General features: G+C 41.2%; 1 protein-coding gene across 7 annotated transcripts; it reads left to right on the top strand.

Moving 5' to 3' along the window:
• The first annotated feature begins 654 nt into the window (after window positions 1–654).
• Window positions 655–21,599, top strand: LOC145127877 (uncharacterized). 7 transcript variants are annotated; one of them, XR_013716505.1, is made up of 10 exons: window positions 655–1,100; window positions 1,415–1,467; window positions 1,630–1,689; window positions 1,781–1,858; window positions 1,971–2,100; window positions 2,177–2,229; window positions 2,305–2,439; window positions 2,545–2,695; window positions 8,153–8,219; window positions 21,453–21,599. XR_013716505.1 is itself a non-coding variant. In XM_079062998.1 (9 exons), the coding sequence occupies exons 1-8, from the start codon at window positions 794–796 to the stop codon at window positions 2,689–2,691; spliced, it is 963 nt and encodes a 320-aa protein (XP_078919124.1). In that variant the 5' UTR covers window positions 655–793; the 3' UTR covers window positions 2,692–2,695; window positions 21,453–21,599. The 7 variants fall into 7 exon arrangements, 6 of the variants coding, with proteins under 6 accessions (XP_078919124.1, XP_078919123.1, XP_078919127.1 ...); XM_079062998.1 differs by lacking the exon at window positions 8,153–8,219; XM_079062997.1 differs by lacking the exon at window positions 21,453–21,599 and having other exon boundaries at window positions 8,153–8,227.
• Window positions 21,600–22,903: the final 1,304 nt, after the last annotated feature.

Raw genomic sequence — 22,903 nt, 5'->3', positions numbered from 1 at the left:
AAATTCCACGTACTATTTAAATATAATAATTATACTAAATATAATAATAAATGACTATCAATTTAATTAATACAACTTTTCTTTTTACGTTTAAATTTTTTAAATTAGAGTCTTATTATTTTATTTATTTAAATTTAAAATATATATGACAACTTTAATTTCAATAATTTAATACTTTTTATTTTTATTTTCGTTATAATACTTTTTTTTTCAAATAAACCAATATACTACAGTGGGTTTACGACTAATCCTCCTTAATAAATAAAGTTTTTTTTTGCCACATGTCGTTTTCTCCTTCATTTGGAAACATGATATTTTTTAGAATTTTCTATTTTCCATTTGTCATTTTATTGTATTTTTTATTTTATTAAATTAAAATTCCACATTTAATATGTAAAGTAATATATATGTAAGGTATTTATTAGAAATGATTTATATATGTAATGTATTCAATGTATTAAAGCTTTATTAATTTTACTAATTTATTTTTTTTCTTATTTTTCTTATAAATTCAAACTTTTTAAATTGTTAAGTACTTAATTTTCTTTTAAATAAATCTATGTAATACATAGTGTTTATAAAATAAAATGAATGATCGAGCTTCGAGCATGTTAGTCCTCAATTGATTTCAACTAAATTTCCAAACAACCTCTAAATCAAAAAAAAAAAAAAAAAAAACCAATCATCCCTGCAAAAACCAAACCATCATACCAAGTTATCGAACATAGTTTCTTATCCTTATAGATATCCTCAAACCACTAGTAGTTTCAGGGAATTTCAACGAAAACTGAAAATGTTACTATTCAACAGTTTATCAGTTTCAGTCCCAACAATTTCAACGATTCCCTCGATTCCTAGTCATTTGAGTAGATTTGGCCGGCATTACCATCACCTCCTACGCGTTCCCCGGCCATTTTCTTCGAATCCGCTACCCATTGTTACAAAAAACCAAAAGCCCTTCTTCTCTTCGGCCTTGGTATCAACTGAAGAAGGCAATACAGAAGTTGAATTTCAAGTGTTAACTGCCATCAACAGTATATACAACGACATCGTCATCGTAGATACAGCTGAATCACGAATGCTCCTCCTTGACTCTACTCGTATGCTCTTTTTATCTCTGTGTGTGTGTGTGTGTTTCCGTATATTTATCTGTCGATAATGCAATAGTTTCATCTGATTGATCTAAGATCATTTAGGTCGTATTGTTTACGACTATCTCGAATTCAACTTTCGTTTCAGGCGCCTGTTGGGAAGATGGTGACAATGATTCAAATCTCTTATAATGTACTTCCAGTTTTTGTTACCAATTTACCACTAGCATTGTGTTAAAACTCAAATGCTTATTACAAAGTATAATATGCTTTCAAGTTTCAAATCTAGCTCCTTTCCTAAGTTGCTGTTGATGATACTGCAGACAATGTTCACAGCATCTTTATGAAAGGACAGACATGGACTGGTTCATATTGGGTATGCTCGGTTTATTGTACCAATTCTTGGTTGTAAAGTGTTAAACAAAATGGTTTAATGTTGTTCTATTGGTGCAATTTTTGTACTATAAATGTAGAGTATAAAGATATTTCATCATACTCATTGTGATTGTGTGATATTTCAACAAATTGTACACTACAGGATGAATTTGCTACCTTACCAGCTATTATTCCAGAAGGTCCAATTGCAATTTTTGGCTTGGTAAAGTTAATTGTGTTCTGTTATGTATTTAAATAATTATCTTTATTGATCAACCAAAATTCACAGTGGAAATATATATGTTAAATTGCAGGGTGGTGGAACAGCTGCACATTTGATGCTTACCTTATGGCCTTCACTGCAGCTTCATGGATGGGAGATTGATGAAATTGTAATGAATCATAGCTTCTAATCGGGTGTTTAAGAAAAATGAGAATGTATTAAACATGGTGTTAAAGTGAAAATTTGGATTATTGACTATATCTTTTTCTTATATATTTCAGTTGATTGATAAAGCAAGAGAACATCTTGGATTATCTGATCTTGAAAAGCACACAGAAGATGGTGGTGTTCTTCATGTCCATATTGGTGATGCACTTTCTACATCAAGTAACATTCCCGGGGGGTATGCTGGTAATTTCATATTTGTCAATCAATTAAATTTCATCTATATATTTTCATTGTCGTTTCATTTGAGAATTCTTTTCAGGTATTGTTATTGACTTGTTTTCTGGTGGAGAGGTTTTGGCTCAGTTGCAAGAGGTATAAAGTATAAACAGTTAAACACACTTACAAACACACAGCCAATAGATTTTATTTAGTACTTTCTGTTGACAGGTGGAAACCTGGTTGGAAATTAATAAAAAATTGATGCCAAATGGTCGGCTCATGGTGAATTGTGGTGGCAGTAGTGATGCTATATGGGAGAAAAATTCCACCATTAATGCCATGTGCAAAGCATTTCCAGGACAAGTAAGAAAGCTATTACAAACTGATGATTTCATATATGCAATTTTTATGCTTTTTTTTTTTTTTTTTTTTTAACAATGTAGCATTATTATTAATTACTTACAACAGGTAAATTGGAAAAAGATGCCAAAAAGTGATGGTGAGAATTACCTTGCATTCACGGGTCCTTTACCGGATTTGAGCATGTGGAGTGTTGGTCTTCCTGATAGATTGAGCTCAAGCATTAAGCAATGGACCTCATGTTTTCCTTCATAATTAGGTCAGTTCCCATGTTAGATTTTGTAAATTTATTGTGGTTTTGATTTGCTATTAAATTGAACCGATTTGTAGTTTAGGTTGTGTAGAAAAGAAGCAAGATTTTTAAGTGTATTATTTATAAAATTAATGGTGGATATCAAATTATCAAGTTTAACAACAGAAGACATGAGTAAACCTAGATCGTTTTAACTCTCCCTCAAACTTTCAGAGTTTGAACTTATTATACGAGGGGGTGACATGGCATTTATGTGTGTTTTTCTCTTCTTTAAATCGAATTAGGGCTACAAAGAAAAGAAAGGGAACGACTTATTTTTTCTTATCCTGCTTTTCTTCTCCTGCATCGTCGTCTTCTTGGGGTCCTGTGCATAGTTACCTGGGTCGCGACTCAATTCTCAGAGCGTTTCCAATTGTAATTCCAATCGTTCCAATCGCTACGAATTTGATGTTCCAGATCAATTTTGTTTTATTCCAATTGATTATAAATTGCGTATCAGTCGCCACTTTTGCTTTGGAATGAATTTAGCGACTCTTAGCAAAAGACGAATGCGACTCCTCAATTCCTATTCGACCTCATTTAGAGAACTTCCAATTTCACATTACAGCAATTAAACGATTTTCATCATTACTTTCTATTCTACATTTGTATTCTTCTTCTTCAATTTCTGTTAATATGTTCTTTTAGATTCAATTTCTGAATTGGCGTTTGGCAAAAATCGCAACACTCCAGAAGATGATCCTGGGATCATATTAATAGAGGGTAGATTAGACTTTAGAGCTTTGATGGTATAATGGTATGAAGGGATGCAAAAGTATAAATCTTTAGTTATATTGTTCATGTAACAGCAGGGGTAAAATAGTCCATCAACTATCATCAAGCCATAATAATGTGGAGAGGCATGCAAGGAAATATCAATGTATTTTTTTAAATAATAACAACAGGGGCAAAATGGTCCATAAACCGTCAACCGGGGCATGGAAATGTACTTATGTGTTAAGCTTTTAATGGTATGATGTAATAAAGTAATATTTTTGAAATGGAATGGGTATAAGTATTTATTTTGGAAATTTGTAGTTATGGAACCAATCTTTATGTAAGAAAGGCAAGACCTTTTCCTTGTTGTGCGACTAGAATGGAATGACTAATTCCACTTACAATTAAAATCCAAGGGACAAAACTGTGAAGGGTAGAACCGTCATGTTTATCAAGGGACAAAACTGTCTTTTTTGCCTTATATGAACTATCATTTTTGTCAAGGGTATAGTAACAATGCTGGAAAAATTTAACCTTGAATAGCATCAAACTTAGATTTTGTTAAAATTGTCAATACTACCAGGGTTGAAAAGCACCAACTGTAGAACTGCCAATACTATCAACTTAAAAAGCATGAAGGGTATTCTGTCATTTAAACTTTTAAAAGCATTAATCTTTCAAGTGTAGAGGGGGTATTATGGTTCGAATGACACAGTGAAAACCTGAACATTTGAAAATAAGCAATCTCATACCAAGGGTAAAATTGACAAAACATTTCCAAAGTGCCAAATAGTATTGTAACTACGGGTAAATACCCGAACATAGGACACAAACAAACTGTAAAGATTACACAGATGCATTAAAATAAAGATTAAAACAAACTGTAAAGATTACAATCAAGGGAAAAAACTATAAAGTACATAGCCTTAAACTACCATTACACTAATACCATATAAAAATCTAATTTCTGAGTAATCTCATACTAGGGGTAAAATTGTCAAAAACACTTCCAAAGTGCCAAATAGTATAGTAAATATTCGAACTGAGGACACAGACAAACTGTAAAGTACAATGCCCTAAACTATCATTACAAAATGATTGTTATATCAGGTTATATAAATTATGAACTAGTAAAATTGTCCTCTTCATGTTCCTCTCTTTCATCTGTAAGACTGTAACATGCTCTTCTTCATGCTACTCTACTTCAGCTTCCAAACATGTGTCCTCTTTATGCTCCTCTATTTCATCTGTATCATGCTACTTTACTTCAGCTTCCAAAGTCAAAGTAACTTGTTGAAGGTTTGAGCACTGCAAAAGCCAATGTCAATGATTAGCAAGTCACATAATCACATAAGAGAACAAAGACAATATATAAAATATAAATAACATATCCAAATGACATCTATACAAAATAACATATCCAAAAGGCAATGTACTTTCACAGTTAAGAATTACGGGAAGATTGAAAGTATATTGTTATTTTAGACATGCCAAAAAACCACACGTGTCACACCCCCAAACCAGAACGGCGGAAACGTTCAGGGGCAGAGGACGTCATGTCAAGTATCACAACACATGCATTATAGTAATAAAAGTACAATCAACCATTGCATTAATAATGTATAAGTTTTTACATAAGTGTCTAAACATTACATGTTTAAACATCAAAAGTAGATATAGCAAAAGACGAAAGACGCAGCACGGTACTATGCTGTCTTCTCAAAAGCTTTGGGAGTGTACCTGTCTACTGGATTCCTGAGAATACAAGTTATTTTGAAAAAGAGGATCAACATTTAAGCTGGTGAGTTCATAAGTATTAGTTATGGTTGTTCTAGTTTTTAAGAAAATGATTGGTTAAGTTTCAGAAAATCCTATATTTTCTGCTGTATATAAAAAGTTTCCAACTAATTTATCCGTTAGGATGGTCCAAATAACCAAGATCTGGTACCTATTAGCTTCATAATGGATAAAGTTTCCAACTAATTTATCCGTTAGGATGGTCCAAATAACCAAGATCTAAAATTTAGGTCTCAAAGCAACCAAGAATGCATATTTCTCAACTTAATCTATTAAGTCCAAGTCTGTAACGCCCGTAGATTCGGGCTAGTCAATTTAGAGACGATAAGCGTCAAAAATGACTTTTTAATATAAGATTATTTAGAATGAATAATCTTAACCAAGTCATAGTATATGTTACAAGGGTTCTGTACATATAAAGAACGCCGAAATCCGAGTTATAACGAAGAAGTTATGGCCCGTCGAAGTTTAACGGCAAAACCGGCACGACACCGGGAGATGTAAATAGTGAATTTACGGTAGAAGACTTTTTAGCCTTAGTGATCTAAACAAAATTTGTAGTATACGTTAAACTGAGAACATACAAAAAAAAGAACGCCCAAATCTGACTTTGTATGAGAAAGTTATGAATTTTCTAAGATTTGGCATAGCAGTGCACGACCCAAAACTCGAATTTTAGTTCGAGCGGTTTTTGGCTTACGCGACCTAAATGAGAGTTGAAGATCTCATTAATAGGAACTCAATGGTAAAAAGACAGACGAAAACGGAGTCCGTATGAAGGAGTTACGAATTCTTCGCGGTCATTTAACAGTCTAATCTCCTCCTACTGTTAAATTTAAGAGCGGTCGAGAATTAGCCGACGGAGTCTAAATGAAAGTTTTAGATCTTGTTTTTATCTATGTGTGGATATAAGGAATGTCGAGAGTAGAGCTCGTATGTTAAAGATATGGACGAAACTTGGTCCCTACTCTTCGAGCGCGATAAATTCGATACAGTTTTGTAAATTTGAGATAGAATGAGAATTAGCTGACGACGTCTAAATGAAAGTTGTAGTACTCGTAAATACCAACACGTGGATATAAAGAACGTCAAAAATGGAGTTCGTATGAACGAGTTACAAATTATAATAGCATATTTACGTATTAAAATAAAGTATAAATCATATATACGTACACATATATATACAAATGTATATATCATTAGAAAGGTATCGACGATGCGGTTATTATAAGACTAGTGTTGAGTACTTTCGACATTAGTTTAGTACAAATATCGTTAAATCTATTTAAAATAGTATTATGAAGGGGTGTTTAGTCGTTTATATAACTATAAGGTCATTAAGTAATTATGGAGGGTAGTTTTTGTAAATTCAATTACTATAAATAAGAGGCTTGGACTCTCATATTTCTTGCACCATTCTCTTGATTCAAGAGTCTTTCTCTTCTTATCCCTCGAGCATTTCGGTCCCTCGTGATTCGACTTTTATTTCTGTAGTTTTAGTATAGTAAGGTGAGCGCTGAAGTGCTGCACGAATCTTTCTTAGAAAGATTCAGCGACGAAGTTCTGCCCCTGCAGAGCCCGACTCCTAGCTAAAACCCCCTTATAAGTAAGTTATGCTTACCTATTTTAATATAGCTTATATTTAAAATTAGTATTGTTATTATGAACTTATAATAAATATTTGAGCTATTATTATGACTTATATAAGTGTCGTTATAATATCTTTTTAACTACTCGCGGTACGGGGAATCTGGTTTAAAGGGCCGCATAGGGTTGTTGGATTTCAGAAGTGCTATATGCCAAAATGGTCCTGCCCTCCGGTGGTTTATGTCTGGCCCCTGTCTGTACATAGTGGTTGGAAAGTATTGTTTAAACGTTTATATAATAATAATAATAATAATAATAATAATAATAATAAGACTAATAATTAGTCACGGTAAATATTAGACTAAAATCTAGTGGTAATAATACTAGGTTTCGTCGAAGGAAATTATTTTAAAGTAAATGAAGCGCTGTCCGAGTACCGAGTCACCACCTTATCAAGTGAGTGCATAGTTACTTTCATCTTACACATAGATATGAAGTATTTTATATAAACTACGTGCTATGTGTGCATATTATCTGAGTACTTGCTGTCTATGCTGGATGAACGATTTTATACATATTTTAAATAATTTAAACTGTATATATATATATATATATATATATATATATATATATATCTACGATAACATGTTGGGTAAAACATGGGTAGATGTAATGGATGGAATATAAGTTGGATGATGAGTTGAGAGGTGTTATAGACCACGAGGTGAGTGTGAGAGGTGGACGATGTGAGAAGCCTTTCCCAAATGATGGCCCCGTCATCTAGTAGAGTATGGATGACAACCACAGACTATTCTAGACAGTCTAGTGGTACACTAGCAGGCTCGCAACCTGTAGGTGTTGTGAACAATGTGTTCACCTGGTGTACTCTAAACCCTGGCGATCATGCAGACTTGGTGCCTAAACCTTGGCGATCATACATACTTGGTGCCAAAACCCTGGCGACTATGCAGACTTAATGCCTGTTGTATAAACCCTGGCGACTATGCAGTCTTAGTGCCTAAACCCTGGCGACTATGCGGACTTAGTGCCTGTTGTATAAATCTTGGCGACTATGCAGACTTAGTGCCTAAACCCCGGTGACGATGGACTTTGTGCCGATTCCTTAGGATGATCCTTAGGAATGAATGAACTAGGAATAGTTGATTCTTAGGGTAGATCCTTAAGAGTAAAGAAGATAATGGGGATGGGTAATTGGGTTGATTGTTTGATGTTTAAACATAATAATTATATTATTGTGGGTTGAAAACCCTATGTACTCACCAGGTTTCCCAACCTGACCCACTCAGTTTATTTGTATCACAGGTGTCGATATGAAGTTACTTTACACTGAGAGATTTAAAAGAGATGTAGATCACTAGTGTAAATGAATGTAAGTTCTGTTTATGCTTATGTTTCTGTATTGATGATGACATCCCAAATGTTTTAAAATGAATAAAAATACATTTCTTTGGAAATGCTTTGATAATGTATTTATCATGTTTTTCTGGGAACAAATTCCGCAAGATTTTTATTAAAAGAAGTACTCTGATTTTTATAAAGCATAAACAAAATCGGTCTTTTCTGGCCGTGAAAATGGGGATGTCAGAAAGTCTCCAACTTTCAGATCTGAATCAACATGATGTTTAGATGGATAAAGTTGGACCACAATGACCTAAAGGACCAAGATAACTCGCATGACTTAAAGGGATGTGTAACGCTCTGTTCCGAATTGACTCCTAGTATGAGGCTGTGGCTCGAAGGTCGGTCATTATAAGTATTATGGCTTTGGGAAGGTAAGATCTAGGCCCATTTGGGTGTGGGTGATGTATTAGAAGTGATCCGGGTGTGCGGTTCGTGTTTTGGAGCCTAGGGGTATTTCGGTAAAGTGGCAGTTCGGGCTTTTGTGGAAACATGGATTTTTGTTCGGAAGGTCTTAAGAAAGGTTTTAGTTGATAGAAGTGTAGGACTTCTCGTCACCTTTCCGTGGATATAAGGATCGTCGGAATCGGGCTTATAACGAAGAAGTTATGGCCTTCAGAAGTTTCATGGTTTTCAGGCTTAGCCGAGTACACGGGGCATACACAAAGAGTACGCGGGGCGTACTAGTGAAGAAGGAAGTACGTTGGGCGTACTGACCAGGATGGTCGCGGATGTTCTTCAGAGCACGTTGGGCGTACGCAGTCAGATCAGAACCCTATTTTAGGGTCTTGGACCCTATTTAAGCTCCTTATCTCATAACCTAACCCTAATATCTTCAGCCTCCACCCCTCTAAACCCTAGAAATCGTCATATATCATCCATGGTGGCATTTTTGAGCTTATGGAGTCCATTTTTGGGATGTTTGGTCTATATTCAAGAAGATGGAGCTTGTTGCAAAGATGGGAATCAAGGAAGAGCTTATGGATCTGGCTTTTGGGACTTATTCTCAGCTTGATAAAGGTAAAAAGCTTGGAACTTGATCATTCATCTCTTAGATCTACCATTTATGGGTTTTGGTTCCTTTTTGGTCCCAATGATGAAGCTTGGGGTTGCCACCCTTGATGCTATTTGAGTCCCTAAAACAGAAAGTTGCCATCTTGAAGGTCTTAATGGGTTCATGCATGAGTTAGGGTCCCTTTTATGGAAGTAGAATGCCATTTTTGAAGTTTGGGTTTGTTTGGGGCATGCAAAGTCACAAAGTCAATGACTTTATGGATTAAGACGTTAGGTAGAGATCAGATCTGTAATTTGGTCCCTTGGTTTGAAGCATTAAGCACTTAATGGATTTTATGCATGAGCTGTTTGTACGCTGGGCGTACTATAAAGTACGTTGCACGTATAGTCCATTTGCCCAGTACGCTAAGCGTACAGAAAAGGTACGCTGGGCGTACGATCTCAGGAAGACTTGGGCCTTAGTGGACTTCGGATCTTTGGGCCAATATTAGGAACGTTGGGCCTATTAGGCCTTGTGGCCCAATATAGAAATGGACTTCACATTTGTGGGCCTCGGTTTGGGCCAATTCTTGGACTAGGTTGCTGTGGGCCTTCGTGGGCCAATTGGGGACAAGGTTATGGACTAAGGAGAATATTGGGCTTTAGGATGAGGCCCATTAGAAAGGTCTAGGCCCAATTTGGAAAATTGGACCATTGATGGTTTTATGGACATTATTGTGTTGGGCTTTTGCTTTGGTTTGGGCCTTAGTTTTGGATCATACTGGGCCATGGGTAGAATGGTAATTTTACCCCATGCATGGATTAAGGATTATGGTATGGGACCCAATTGCTAATTGGGTATATTGATTGGTATTGATAACTCGGGAAGTGGACAGGGCATCAACTAAGGATTTCTTTTGGGAAGCTTCTGCATTCGAGGTGAGAATGGGTCTAAGGCACCAAGGCTGGCCCATTATGCATTATGTGATATGCTAGTTGATTTCGTGTTATGTGGTATGCTAGCTGATTTCGTGTTATGTGGTATGCTAGTTGAATATGTGGTATGTGATATGCTAGTTGTCTTTGTGATGCTTGCATGGAAGACCTCGGGGGGTTCCCAAGGCACTAGGGTGTAAGACCTTGGAGGGTTTCCATGACATCCTTAGTCAAGACCATGTGAGGGTTTCCATGACATTGGGCTAAGACCATGTGGGGGTTCCCATGGCACCCGGAGTAAGACCCTGGAGGGTTTCCAGGGCATCCTTATATGTATGGTTGGTATGACAGTGGGCTAAGACCATGTGGGGGTTCCCATGACACCTGGAGTAAGACCCTGGAGGGTTTCCAGAGCATCCTTATATGTTAGTATGCATGTCTTGTGTGATTGATAAGGTTTATATAGCTGTTACAGCTAATATGGATTATGTGACTATGTGGATTATGTGGGGTATGCGCTGGGGAACTCACTAAGCTTCGTGCTTACAGTTTTGTTTATGGTTTCAGGTATCTTTGTTTTGGAAAGGAAGGGCTCAGCTTGATCGCAACACACATACCCATGTTTTCCGCAATAAATGATTTTGGGATGAAATCTGATAAATGTTTTAATTTCACAAAGTTTTGGAATGATTGGAATAAATGATTATGTTTGGGTTATATTAAAAATGAAAATTGTTACCCCTGATTTTTGGGTCGTTACAGGTTGGCAAAAGATCATAACTTTCCTAGTCCATGAAGTCCAAGAAGCGTTCCAAACTGATCAAAAGATATTGTGTAATACCATGTTCCGGGTCATTCCGTAATTCAGGGACGTGACCCGAAGATCAAGTATCATAAGGCTTCGAGCCTTGCGAAGGAGAGGTTTAGGACCATTTGGATGGTGGATAATGTAGGTTATAGGTACCGAGTGTTCGGTTTGCATTTTGAAGCCCAAGGGTATAGCGGTAAAGTGATAGTTCGGGCCTTTTATGAATTCTGGATTTAAGCTCGGGAAGTTGTAAGGTAAAGGAGAGTTGATAGAATTGTAGAGCTTCTCATTAACTTTCCGTGGATATAAAGAACGTTAAAATAGGACTTTGGAAGATTGGTGGTTCTAGACCCTAGCCGAGTATGTTGGGCGTACACTATGAGTACGCCGGGCGTACTAGCTTGACATCAGGATCGCGGATGCTTCAACGTATGCGGGATGTATGTATAGTTACGCGAGACGTACGACCAGCAGGGGAAAACCCTAAGTTTTAGGGTTTGTGCCCTATTTAATCACCTTAAGTCACTCATAGACCTTCTTATGACCAACCTCCACCTCTCCAAACACTATGAATGAAACCCTAATGGCCATTTGAGTGTTTTGAGATTAGAAGTGAGCTTTGGAGGTGATTTTGGTGATTTTGAAGGAGGAGGAACTCTTGGAAGTGGCATTGTTGTGGCTAGATCTTGTGGATCTAGAAACATCACCAACATGGAAAGATTTTGGAGGTATAAAGCTCTTAACCTGATGGATCACTTGGTTAGATCTAGTTAGGGTTTGTTTTTAAGCTTTTTACGGTCCTTTAAGCCATGCTTGGGAGTATGAGCTACTCCAGAAGCTAAGGATGATAGATCTTGGCATTTTGGGGTCCCTTATTCATAAAAATGCAATCTTGGTGTGTTATATTGGACCATGCATGATTTAGGGTTCTTATTATGGGTTTTATTGAGTATTGGGTCCCATTAAGACATCCAACGGAGTAAAGTTACCAACTTTACGTGTTAAGACATCATTTAGGATCATATCTGAGATTAGACAAAGTGGATTAATCAATTAAGCACTTAATGCAAGTTTTGGGCCAACGCGAAGTACACTGGGTATACTCAGCTCGTACGCAAAGCGTACTGGCCAAATCGGAGTATGTTGGGCGTACTCAGCAGCTTTGACTTTTGTTGACTTTTGCGATTTGGGCCTTATTTGGACTAATGGGGTTTTGGGTCTTGTTGGGCCATTAGTCTTTCTGACTTTGCGACATTGTTAGGCTTTGGTCCTTCATGGATTTGGGCCCATAAAGTGCTTTGGGTGTTATTAGGGAATTTGGGCCATATTGAAAACAGTTTATCATTTCCTTAGTTTGAGTCCTGACACACCTAAGAGTGTGCCCGAATCCCTCAAACCAAGACTATGATACCAACTTGTAACAACCCAATTTTTACAAAGAAATTTTTCATTTTTAATTAACCAAACGCATTCCCATAAATCAAGAAATTCCAAAACAATTGTTTCAAATCCATATTCATTACAACTTTATTTTCAAATATCAGAGTGTCCCATAAGTCGCCTGAGAGAGGGTGCACGCCGCGCCATCAAGCTTTTCCCTTGCCCTTGGACTCAGGTGAACCTGAAACGAATCCACAAACTGTAAGCGATCTCTTATGATGCTAAGGGAGGCTTCAAAGGCATATAATGTCATTTATATAGGGGGCAAACCCCAAAATTTAGGGTTTTCTTAAACAGCTCGGACTCGTCGAGTCGACCCTTCGACTCGCCGAGTCGGTCCCGTCCCGCGTTCCATCTATCACGACTCTACTCGACGAGTTGGGCTCCTAAATCGTCGAGTTCATGCACCAACACCCTACAAACTCGAAACAGGTGTTACAAGTCTCCCCCACTTGAATTAGACTTTGTCCTCGAAGTCTGCGTACCCAAATAAATCGGGGTAATGCTCTCGCATCTCCTCTTCCGGTTTTCAAGTCCACTCGGAACCCTTCCGATGCTGCCATTGCACTTTCACCAGCCTTACTTCCGTATTTCGAAGAACCTTCGTCTTCCTATCCAAGATGGCAACGAGTTTCTCGATGTAGTTCAAGCTCTCATCCACCTGGATATCACCCAATGAGACAACTGCAACCTCGTCCGTGACACACTTCCGAAGTTGCGACACATGAAATGTGTTGTGAATCTGGCTAAGCTCCTCTGGCAAATCCAAGCGATATGCCACTTTGCCCACCTGGGTCGTGATCCTGAGCGGGGCTATATACCGAGGCCCCAGCTTGCCCCTCTTCCGAAACCCGATGGTCCCTTTCCAGGGTGACACCTTCAGCAACACGAAATCCCCTACCTGAAACTCAAGGTCTGATCGTCGTCGGTCAACATAGCTTTTCTGACGGCTTTGCGCGACCCGCAACCGGTCGCGCACCTGCTGAATCAACCCAGTAGTCTTGAGCACCACTTCAGTGCTTCCCATGACCCGGTGTCCAACCTCATCCCAATAAATCGGGGTTTGACACATCCGACCATATAACATCTCGAATGGAGCTCGGTCGATACTGACATGGTAACTGTTATTGTATGAAAACTCTGCCAGTGGGAGATACGCATCCCAACTCCCTCCAAAATCCAACACGCATGCCCGTAGCATATCCTCCAGTGTCTGGATCGTTCTCTCACTCTGACCGTCAGTCTGGGGGTGGTACGCCGTGCTAAAATGTAGTCGAGTGCCCAACTCCTCGTGGAATTTCTTCCAGAACCTAGATGTAAACCGAACATCGCGGTCAGAAACTATCGACACAGGTACCCCGTGTCTAGCCACCACCTCATGCACGTAAATATCTGCCAACTTCTCTGCGGATATAATTTCGGATATCGGAATGAAATGGACACTCTTCGTCAGTCTATCCACAATCACCCATATGGCATCCACACCCCTCGCCGTCCTTGGCAACTTCGTAATGAAGTCCATCGTGATCTCCTCCCACTTCCACATGGGAATGGGTAGCGGCTGGACCTTACCATGAGGCCGCTGATGCTCGGCCTTGACCCTCCTGCAGGTCAAGCATCGCTCTACAAACCAAGCAATTTCCCGCTTCATGCAGGGCCACCAATAACTCAGCCTCAAGTCCCTATACATTTTCGTAGCTCCTGGATCTATAGAGAACTTGGACTTATGCGCTTCCTCTAATATCTTTTGCCTTACTCCCTCGGTCACCGGTACCCACACCCGGCCACATTGGGTCAAAAGACCACGACTATCCTTAACAAACAAAGAATATTGCCCTCGGATTCTTTCTACCTTCCAATTCTCTTTCTGCACACCCTCAACCTAAGCCTCTTTGATCATCTCCAACAATGGAGAGATCACCGTCATCCTCAAACACACATTCCCAATCGGGGAACCCGCCGTCTTACGACTCAAAGCGTCAGCCACTACGTTGGCCTTCCCTGGATGGTAAAGGATCTCACAGTCATAATCCTTCAGCACGTCTAACCACCTCCTCTGTCGCATGTTGAGGTTCTACTGGTCCATCAGATACTTCAGACTCTTGTGGTCGGTGTAAATGGTACACCGTACTCCGTACAAATAATGCCTCCAAATCTTGAGGGCAAATACCACTGCCCCCAATTCCAGATCGTGAGTGGGGTAATTCACCTCATGCGGCTTCAACTGTCGTGAGGCATATGCTATCATATACCCTCTCTGCATCAGTACCGCACCTAACCCTGGAATTGATGAGTCACAAAACACTACCAGATCATCTAATCCCTCAGGTAGTACAAGGATCGGAGCCTTACACAATATCCGCCTCAAGGTCGAAGGCTAACTGCTGATCCGTACCCCACCGAAACGTCACATTCTTCTTGGTCAGACGGGTCAATGACACAACAATCTTGGAGAAATCCTGGATAAATCTTCGGTAATAACCCGCTAGGCCCAAGAAGCTACGAATCTCTGATGCATTCTTCGGTACTTCCCACCACATTACAACCTCAACCTTGGCTGGATCAACCGAAATACCCTCCTAGTTGATGATATGCCCCAAGAATTGTACCTCTCGCAGCCAGAAATCACACTTAGAGAACTTGGCATACAACTTCTCCGCCCTTAAGGTCTCCAGCACCTCCCTTAAGTGTTGTTCGTGCTGCTCCCTGGTCTTAGAATAGACCAGGATATCATCAATGAAAACGATCACCGACCAATCCAACATCGGTCTACACACCATGTTCATAAGATCCATGAACGCTGCTGGGGCATTAGTGAGCCCAAACGACATCACTACAAACTCGTAATGCCCATATCGAGTCCTGAAAGCCGTCTTCGGTATATCCTCATCCCGAATTCTCATCCGATGGTATCCCGACCGAAGATCAATCTTGGAAAACCAAGACGCACCCTGCAGCTGATCGAACAAATCATCGATCCTTCACCGTTAGCTTGTTTAGTTCCCTATAATCGATACACATCCTGTGGGATCCATCCTTCTTTTTCACGAAAAGAATTGGTGCTCCCCACGGGGAACTGCTCGGACGAATGAATCCTCGGTCTAACAGCTCCTGAAGCTGTGTAGATAACTCCTGCATTTCGGGTGGTGCCAACCGATATGGTGCCTTTGCTGTCGGAGCGGCAACCGGAACCAAATCGATGCGAAACTCCACATTCCTTTTCGGAGGCACTCCTGGTAACTTTTCGGGGAAAACATCCCGAAAGTCCTGGACAACCGGCACGCTGCCTATATCCGTTGGGGTCTCAACCTTCGTATCTGAGATATAAGCCAAAAATCCCATACATCTTTGCTGCAGAAATCTCCTAGCCCTCGCAGTCGAGCAGAGGGTCGGCCCTTGCGATGCCCTATGACCATATATCGCCAGTTCTCCCCCACTTGGGGTCCGAACCCTCACCAACTAATGCTCGCAGTCGATCATGGCCCCGTTGGCCCCCAACCAATCCATTCTGATAATCACTTTCAGCCCTCGCAACGGTATCGGGACTAGGTCGACACGAAATCTCTCACCAAGCATGTTCAGGACACAGTCCTGATACACCCTCGTAGCACTAACGGTGCGGTCATCTGCAATCTCTACCTCGAGCGGGGAATCCAAAGTTCCCGGTGCGTCCCAGAACTTCTTGCTAAGCGCAAGAGATACGAACGATCGGGTAGCACCCGAATCAAACAAGAAATAAGCAGGCATACCATTGAACAAAAAGGTCCCTATACAAATATATAATATACATAAGCAAACCATATACATAGAGCAGGGAAGAATAATTACGTACCAGCCACAACGTCTGGCGCTGCGCGTGCCTCTTCGGTAGCCAGCTGAAATGCACGACTCTTCACTGCTGGAGCTTCCGCCTTACCAGGGCGACCATCGGTAATCCTCATTGTGGCGGGCGCAGGCGCCGCCACTACTCCCTCTCCTCCCTGCAACCTCGGACAATCGGCCTTTTTATGGCTAGTCTGGTTGCAGTGGAAACATATCAGGCCCTTCTTGGGGCAGTCCCTGCTTACGTGGCCCGACTGACCACACGTATAACACACCGGGTTCGACCCCCGGCAAGCTCCCCCATGGGATCTTCCACACTTGGCACACCGGCCACGGCCCTGCTGGCCCTTACTAGATGTATCCGAGGTCTTAGGCTTCTTAGCCTGACCCCCTGCTGCCTGCACCTGCTCAGTTTTCCGCTTCGTGCGATAATCCAACTCCATCTCCCTCTCATGGGCCTTCTCCACCATCTCATTCAGGGTTTTGCACCCCGTAAAGCTCACAAACTCCCAGATATCATCTCTCAACATGGAATGATATCGGGTCCGTCTCATCTCCTCATCGGTAGCATACTGAGGGATCAACAAAGCTCGTTCCCGAAACTTGGCGGTGATCTCCGCCACAGTCTCGGTGGTCTGCTGCAAATCATGAAACTCTCGCACTAGTCATTGCACCTCAATGGGTGGTGAAAACTCCAAATCAAATAGCCGAACAAACTCGGCCCATGTCATCTCAGCCACCCCGGCTGGTCCCACCTGTTTAGTAACCTCGCCCCACCAATCCCGGGCTCTGTCTCTCAGCATGCAAGAAGCAAACCCAACCTTTGCCACATCCGGGCAAGAACTCGTGCGCTGGGTGTTTTCGATATCCGCCAACCAGCGTCGGCTGACAATGGGGTCCCTGTCCCCGAAAAACTCTGGCACCCCACATGCCTTGAACTCCTGGAACGAGGGAGTCCGGGCCCCAATCTGGCCCGAAGTAATCTCAGCCCTAAATGATCTGAGTCTCTCCTCCATGATCTCCATAATGCCCTCCTTGACCGTCCCAAAGATGACTGGGGTAGCGTTAAGGATGCCCTTTGTAACCTCGGCTGCAATGATATCGCGCGGTCTCTGATCAATAGGCTCGGTACCGCTACCTGATCCCCCTGTCCCTAATCGTGTCACCACCATGCTGAACTGAAATGTCATAAGTCAGGACATCTATAAAGGGGATCTTCCCACATCGGTCCTCCATAGAGTGATCAGATCTATCATTGGCTCGGGCACATGTCCTGTGCTTTCAGTAGTACGAGCCCAATACTACCTTCCACACCTACCTGTGCCTTTCCCCAAAGCTCTACCTGATAGCTCCAATTCGTCCCAAAACAAATCATATACTACAAACCACCGCATAACCCAAATCCTAGGCTGTCCTAAGATTTGCTATGCCCATATCAATCAGACCACACATAACAGGTTGCCTTTATGCATACAAATTATACACAGAAAAGGATCAAATAGACTTTCGAATAAAAGATTCTACCCTAGGACCACAACCAAACAAGGAACAGGAAATAATGCCAAATCAATCATTCTGAGGCTATAAGCTCCTAACCGTATACAATTTTAAAAGCATACACATAGCAAATCTCATACGATCATCCAACTCAAATATCAGTATAACATGGATAACACATCGGGAACTACTTACTTGGCTCGGCCAATCGCACGCGTTGCACTCTCTTCTTTTCATTTCTTGAAAGTTTTTAACTTTTATTTTGAAAACAGTTTATCATTTCCTTAGTTTGAGACCTGACACACCTAAGAGTGTGCCCGAATCCCTCAAACCAAGACTATGATACCAACTTGTAACAACCCAATTTTTACAAAGAAATTTTTCATTTTTAATTAACCAAACGCATTCCCATAAATCAAGAAATTCCAAAACAATTGTTTCAAATCCATATTCATTACAACTTTATTTTCAAATATCAGATTGTCCCATAAGTCGCCTGAGAGAGGGTGCACGCCGCACCATCAAGCTTTGCCTTTGCCCTTGGACTCAGATGAACCTGAAACGAATCCACAAACTGTAAGAGAATGCTTAGTGAGTCCCCCAAGGCATATCTCACACACAAACCGCATAACACATATCGAATTAGCCATACGCTACATATATCACATAAGTCATGCATTCAACAAATAAGGAAGCCCTGGAAACCCTCCCGGGTCTTATACCAAATGCCACGGGAACCCCCACGTGGTATTTATCTGCCATGGGAATCCCCACATGGTCTTCCTGCCTTGGGAACCCCCACAAGGTCTTTCTGCCTTGGGAACCCCCACAAGGTCTTCCTACCCAACAAGACATAATGCAAACTATACAAGCAAATGTTTTAGGATGCCATGGAAACCCTCCAAGGTCCTATGCCAAATGCCACAGAAAGCCCCACGTGGTCTCCCATGGAAATAACATACTATCACATCGCATATTCAATCAATAAACTGTATCTCATAAAATGGGCCGACCTTGGTGCCTTAGACCCATTGATATGGTGAGAAGACTCACCTCTCCAAGGCGGATCTAGCAAACTGAAGTCAGATATATCCCACGCTGCTCCTCCCAAACTGCCTATAATCATTGAGTAAATAACTCAACATAATCCCATCAATACCCCAGGGTCAACCCTGGTCAAAGCCAAGGTCTATAGTCAAGGTCAACAGTCCATATTGACCTTGACTCGACGAGTACAATCAGTCACTCGCCGGGTCCCTGCTTAACTCATCGAATCGCCGAGTCACCAGAGGGACTCGTCGAGTCCCTTGATGTTCACGGTCGTAAACCACCAACTAAACACCCTTGACCGTAAACCTTTGGCTGTAAACCCTTGGTCGTGAATGAGAAAGCCCCTCGACTCGCCGAGTCTCTTGCACGACTCGCCGAGTCCCCTTAGTCCATTATGTTTACGGCCTTTTCCAGTGGGACTCAAGGTCCCAAACTTTAGATCTATCCTTTACTAGTGTGGATAACACGTAAAGTTGAAAACTTTACGTGCATGCAAGGCCTCACATAGCCACAACACCAAAACTAACCTTCAACAAGGTTTTCATGCATGGAAAGGGAATGAACTTAATAAAAGGTGCAACTTTATGACATTTGGGACCTAAGAAGGTCCAGATCTGGAACCATATCCTTCTGATAGGTCCAAATCTAAGCTTTCTTCCATTTCCTCAAAGTTGGTCGTAACTCTCAAATAGAATCTAGGCTTAAGGTAATAGATTCATACCTTAATTCAATGCCCAAGACGAACTAGATGCTAGATCTAGTGTTTCCCCCCTGATACTTCTTCTTCAAACTTGGAATTCCTTCCACAATCCCAACGTTTAAGCTCCCAAAGCTCTTACTTCACACACCCAAGTGTTTGCGGCCGTAAACGATCTCTTATGATGCTAAGGGAGGCTTCAAAGGCGTATAATATCGTTTATATAGGGGGCAAACCCCAAAATTTAGAGTTTTCTTTAAACAGCTCGGACTCGCCGAGTCGAACCTTCGACTCGCCGAGTCGGTCCCGTCCCGCGTTCCATCTATCACGACTCTACTCGGCGAGTTGGGCTCCCAACTCGCCGAGTTCATGCACCAACACCCTACAAACTCGATACATGTGTTACATGAAACCCTAAATTTCGGGGTTTTGCACCCTCTTTAAAGGATCATTGGCCTCCCCCAGCCTCCCCTTCACAGCCCCTTGACATTTCAAAACCCTAATTCGTGTGTGTATGCTTCTTTGGTGTATTTAAGCTTTGAGGAAGGATTTTTGGTGAGAAAATCTTGGGGAAACAAGTGGATTGAAGCAAGGAACTCGTGGGAGTCAAGATCTACTTCAGTTGGCATCTTTTGGAAGGTATTAAGCTGTTATCTTAACCCCTATTTCATTCTAGATCTCTTTTGGGTGGATTTTAGGGCTTTTCTAGCATAATAAGAAGCCATTCTTGGGTATAAGCCGAGATCTGAAGTTGTAACTTCAGATTTGGACTCTCCTTGGTCTCTAAGTCCATAAAGTTTCCAGCTTTGGCTAGCATGGAACTTCCCTCAAGTGTGAGACTTCCTTACAAGCTTAGTTTTGTCATTTTAAGACTTTGGAGCTTTGCATGCACGTAAAGTTTGCAACTTTACGTGATAAACATGCCTTGGGAAGCTGGATCTACAATTTGGAGCCTTTGCATGGCTTAAAAAGCCTCTGTATGGATGAAGGACTGAAGGGACTCGGCGAGTCGCATGATCGATTCGGCAAGTCCGATGAAGATTACCGTGGGCTCGGCGAGTCAGATGAGTGACTCGGCGATTCGGCTAGGGTTTTCCCAACCTTTGGACGCGTGGACTTGGCGAGTTGCAAGAGGAACTCGTCGAGCTGGCCAAAGAGGTTACGACCGCAAACCGTAGGAACTCGACGAGTCACTCTAGTGACTCGGCGAGTTGACTAGTTATGCAAGGAACTCGGCGAGTAGCTAAGGGTACTCGATGAGTTGAGGTCAACATGGATTGTTGACCTTGACCGTTGACTTTGACTTTGACCAAGGGTTGACCAGTTGACTTCTGGGGACATTTTGAGAATTTGAAATTTACAAGCATGGTTCTATGGTGGTTATAGGTGGTGGAGTTGTGCCGATGATCTGAGAGTTTGAGTTATCATCGAGTCGGCAGTGTGAGGTGAGTTACCCTCACTATACTAAGGGATCTAAGGCACCAATGCCGGCCCACTGGATATGATTTCCTAACAGTTGGTAGTATGTTGAGTATGAGTTAGTGTTGCATGTTAGTAGCTATGTCAGTTAGGTAGATCTGTAGGACTACCTGTAGTATCATGTGATTTTCTGTATGTGCATTATATGTGTTATATGTCGACATAGTATGTGAGATGGGTTGAGGTAATACTGCTCCGTGCGGTAACCAACAAACCTGTGAGCATTCCAGATACGAGCTGAGGGAGACTCGTATTGTGGGCTCGGTGGCAATCCAGATGTGAGCTGTGAGCCTGGAAGGCAATCCAGACTCACACTGTGGGCCAAGGGGGTAATCCAGCCTGTAAGCTGTGGACCCATTGTATGTTGTTCAGTTTGTTATTTTATGATATTACTGATATCGTTATGTGGATTGTATGTGTAATGGTATTTTGGGGGAAACTCACTAAGCTCTCAGGCTTATAGTTTTAGTTTATTGTTTCAGGTACATCAGGGGATCGCGGCAAGACGAAGGCATGATCGTACAGCTCCTCATGTTTTGTTTATGTTTCTGAGAAAACTCTGATATAGACTATTTTGAAAACAAATCTGTAATAACTGTTGGTTTTTAAATGTTTTGAAATTTTTTAAATTGGCTTGGATTTTGGGGTGTTACACCAACTGAGGAAACGGTAAAATGGTCTTTTACCCTGGGAGTTGGAAAAATGAATTAGTGCCCTCGTCATGGATTATTGCCCAATTATTAATTGGGGTTTTGTTTGATTGATTAGCGCGAGGATTTTTCCGGATCAGTAATCCGAGCTTTTATCTGATATTCAACAGTTCGAGGTGAGTCTCATCACTGTACCCGTGGGTCGAAGGCACCAATGCCGGTCCACTAGGAGATGATATGTTAGTTGTCTTTGTGACTATTGTATGTATGGTATGTACTGTATGTATATCGGGCGGGGTATGATGAGTGTGTTAGTATGTTAGCTGTCATTGTATTTGCAGGTCGAAGACACCAATGTCGGCCCATTGTATTATGTTATAGTATGCTAGTTGTCTTTATGACTCTCACATGTTTTGTATGTGTTTGTATGTATACTGGGCGGGGCCTGATGGGTGTGTTGGGTAGGGCCCATCACATGTTATTGATAGATATATTCCGGGCGGGGTTTGACGATTGTCAGGCAAGGCCATTGTATGTTATGTATGGTGCTAGTTGTCTCTGTGATTCTTACATGTGAGGTCTAGTTTTGTATGTAAGCCGGGCAGGGCCCGATGGCAGGCGGGGCCTGATGAATGTACCGGGCAGGACCCGATGTCGGGCGGGGTCCGAGGTATATGTGTATGCATGATATATGTGGTATGGGGTATTTTTGGGAACTCACTAAGCTTTGTGCTTAAGGTTTGATGGTTATGACTTCAGGTACTCCCGATTTGCGAGGGAAGAGCCTGCCTTGATCGCAACACATCCACCCATGTTTCCATACTTTATGATTTTGGGAATTGTACTCTGATAACTATTTACTCTGATTACTTTTGAATGATTTAAATAGTTAAATGATGTTATGGTTGAACTAAAAATGAAAATTTTACCTTATAATTTTTGGGATGTTTCGTGTTGAAGTTCACTCAACTCCAAACTCACCCATAAAATGGACCAAAAGTGTCAAAAACCACAAATGACAAGATCTAAAGAGCTAAAGAGCAAGATATGAACTTTATACTCATAATAGTCCAGAAATAAAGTGACTTTGATAGATCCAAACTTGAAAGAACCTTACTTGCAATCAAAAGAACTATCTTGATCTTCAAGCTTCATAAAATCATCACGAAAAGCAACCAAAAGAGGTTCAAGGAAAGAGGAGGAGCTCAAATCGTGAGGAAGGAGGCTAGGGTTGCTCTCAAGGAGTTCTATATGTGATGGAGGCTGAGAAAATCCCCTAAAAT

This window comes from Lactuca virosa, chromosome 7 (genome assembly GCF_052849685.1).
Source record: "Lactuca virosa cultivar CGN04683 chromosome 7, Lactuca_virosa_CGN04683_v6, whole genome shotgun sequence".
NCBI classification, from domain to species: Eukaryota; Viridiplantae; Streptophyta; class Magnoliopsida; order Asterales; family Asteraceae; genus Lactuca; species Lactuca virosa.
Note: the sequence above shows the minus strand (reverse complement) of the source record. Positions and strands in the feature narration are given on the sequence as shown.

Excerpts from the sequence above, each read along its gene's own strand:
- LOC145127877 (XM_079062998.1), top strand. The coding sequence starts at position 794 with ATGTTACTATTCAACAGTTTATCAGTTTCAGTCCCAACAATTTCAACG. Across the intron at positions 1,468-1,629 it reads CATGGACTGGTTCATATTGG|GATGAATTTGCTACCTTACC; the intron begins GTATGCTCGGTT and ends TGTACACTACAG. Across the intron at positions 2,440-2,544 it reads GCAAAGCATTTCCAGGACAA|GTAAATTGGAAAAAGATGCC; the intron begins GTAAGAAAGCTA and ends TACTTACAACAG.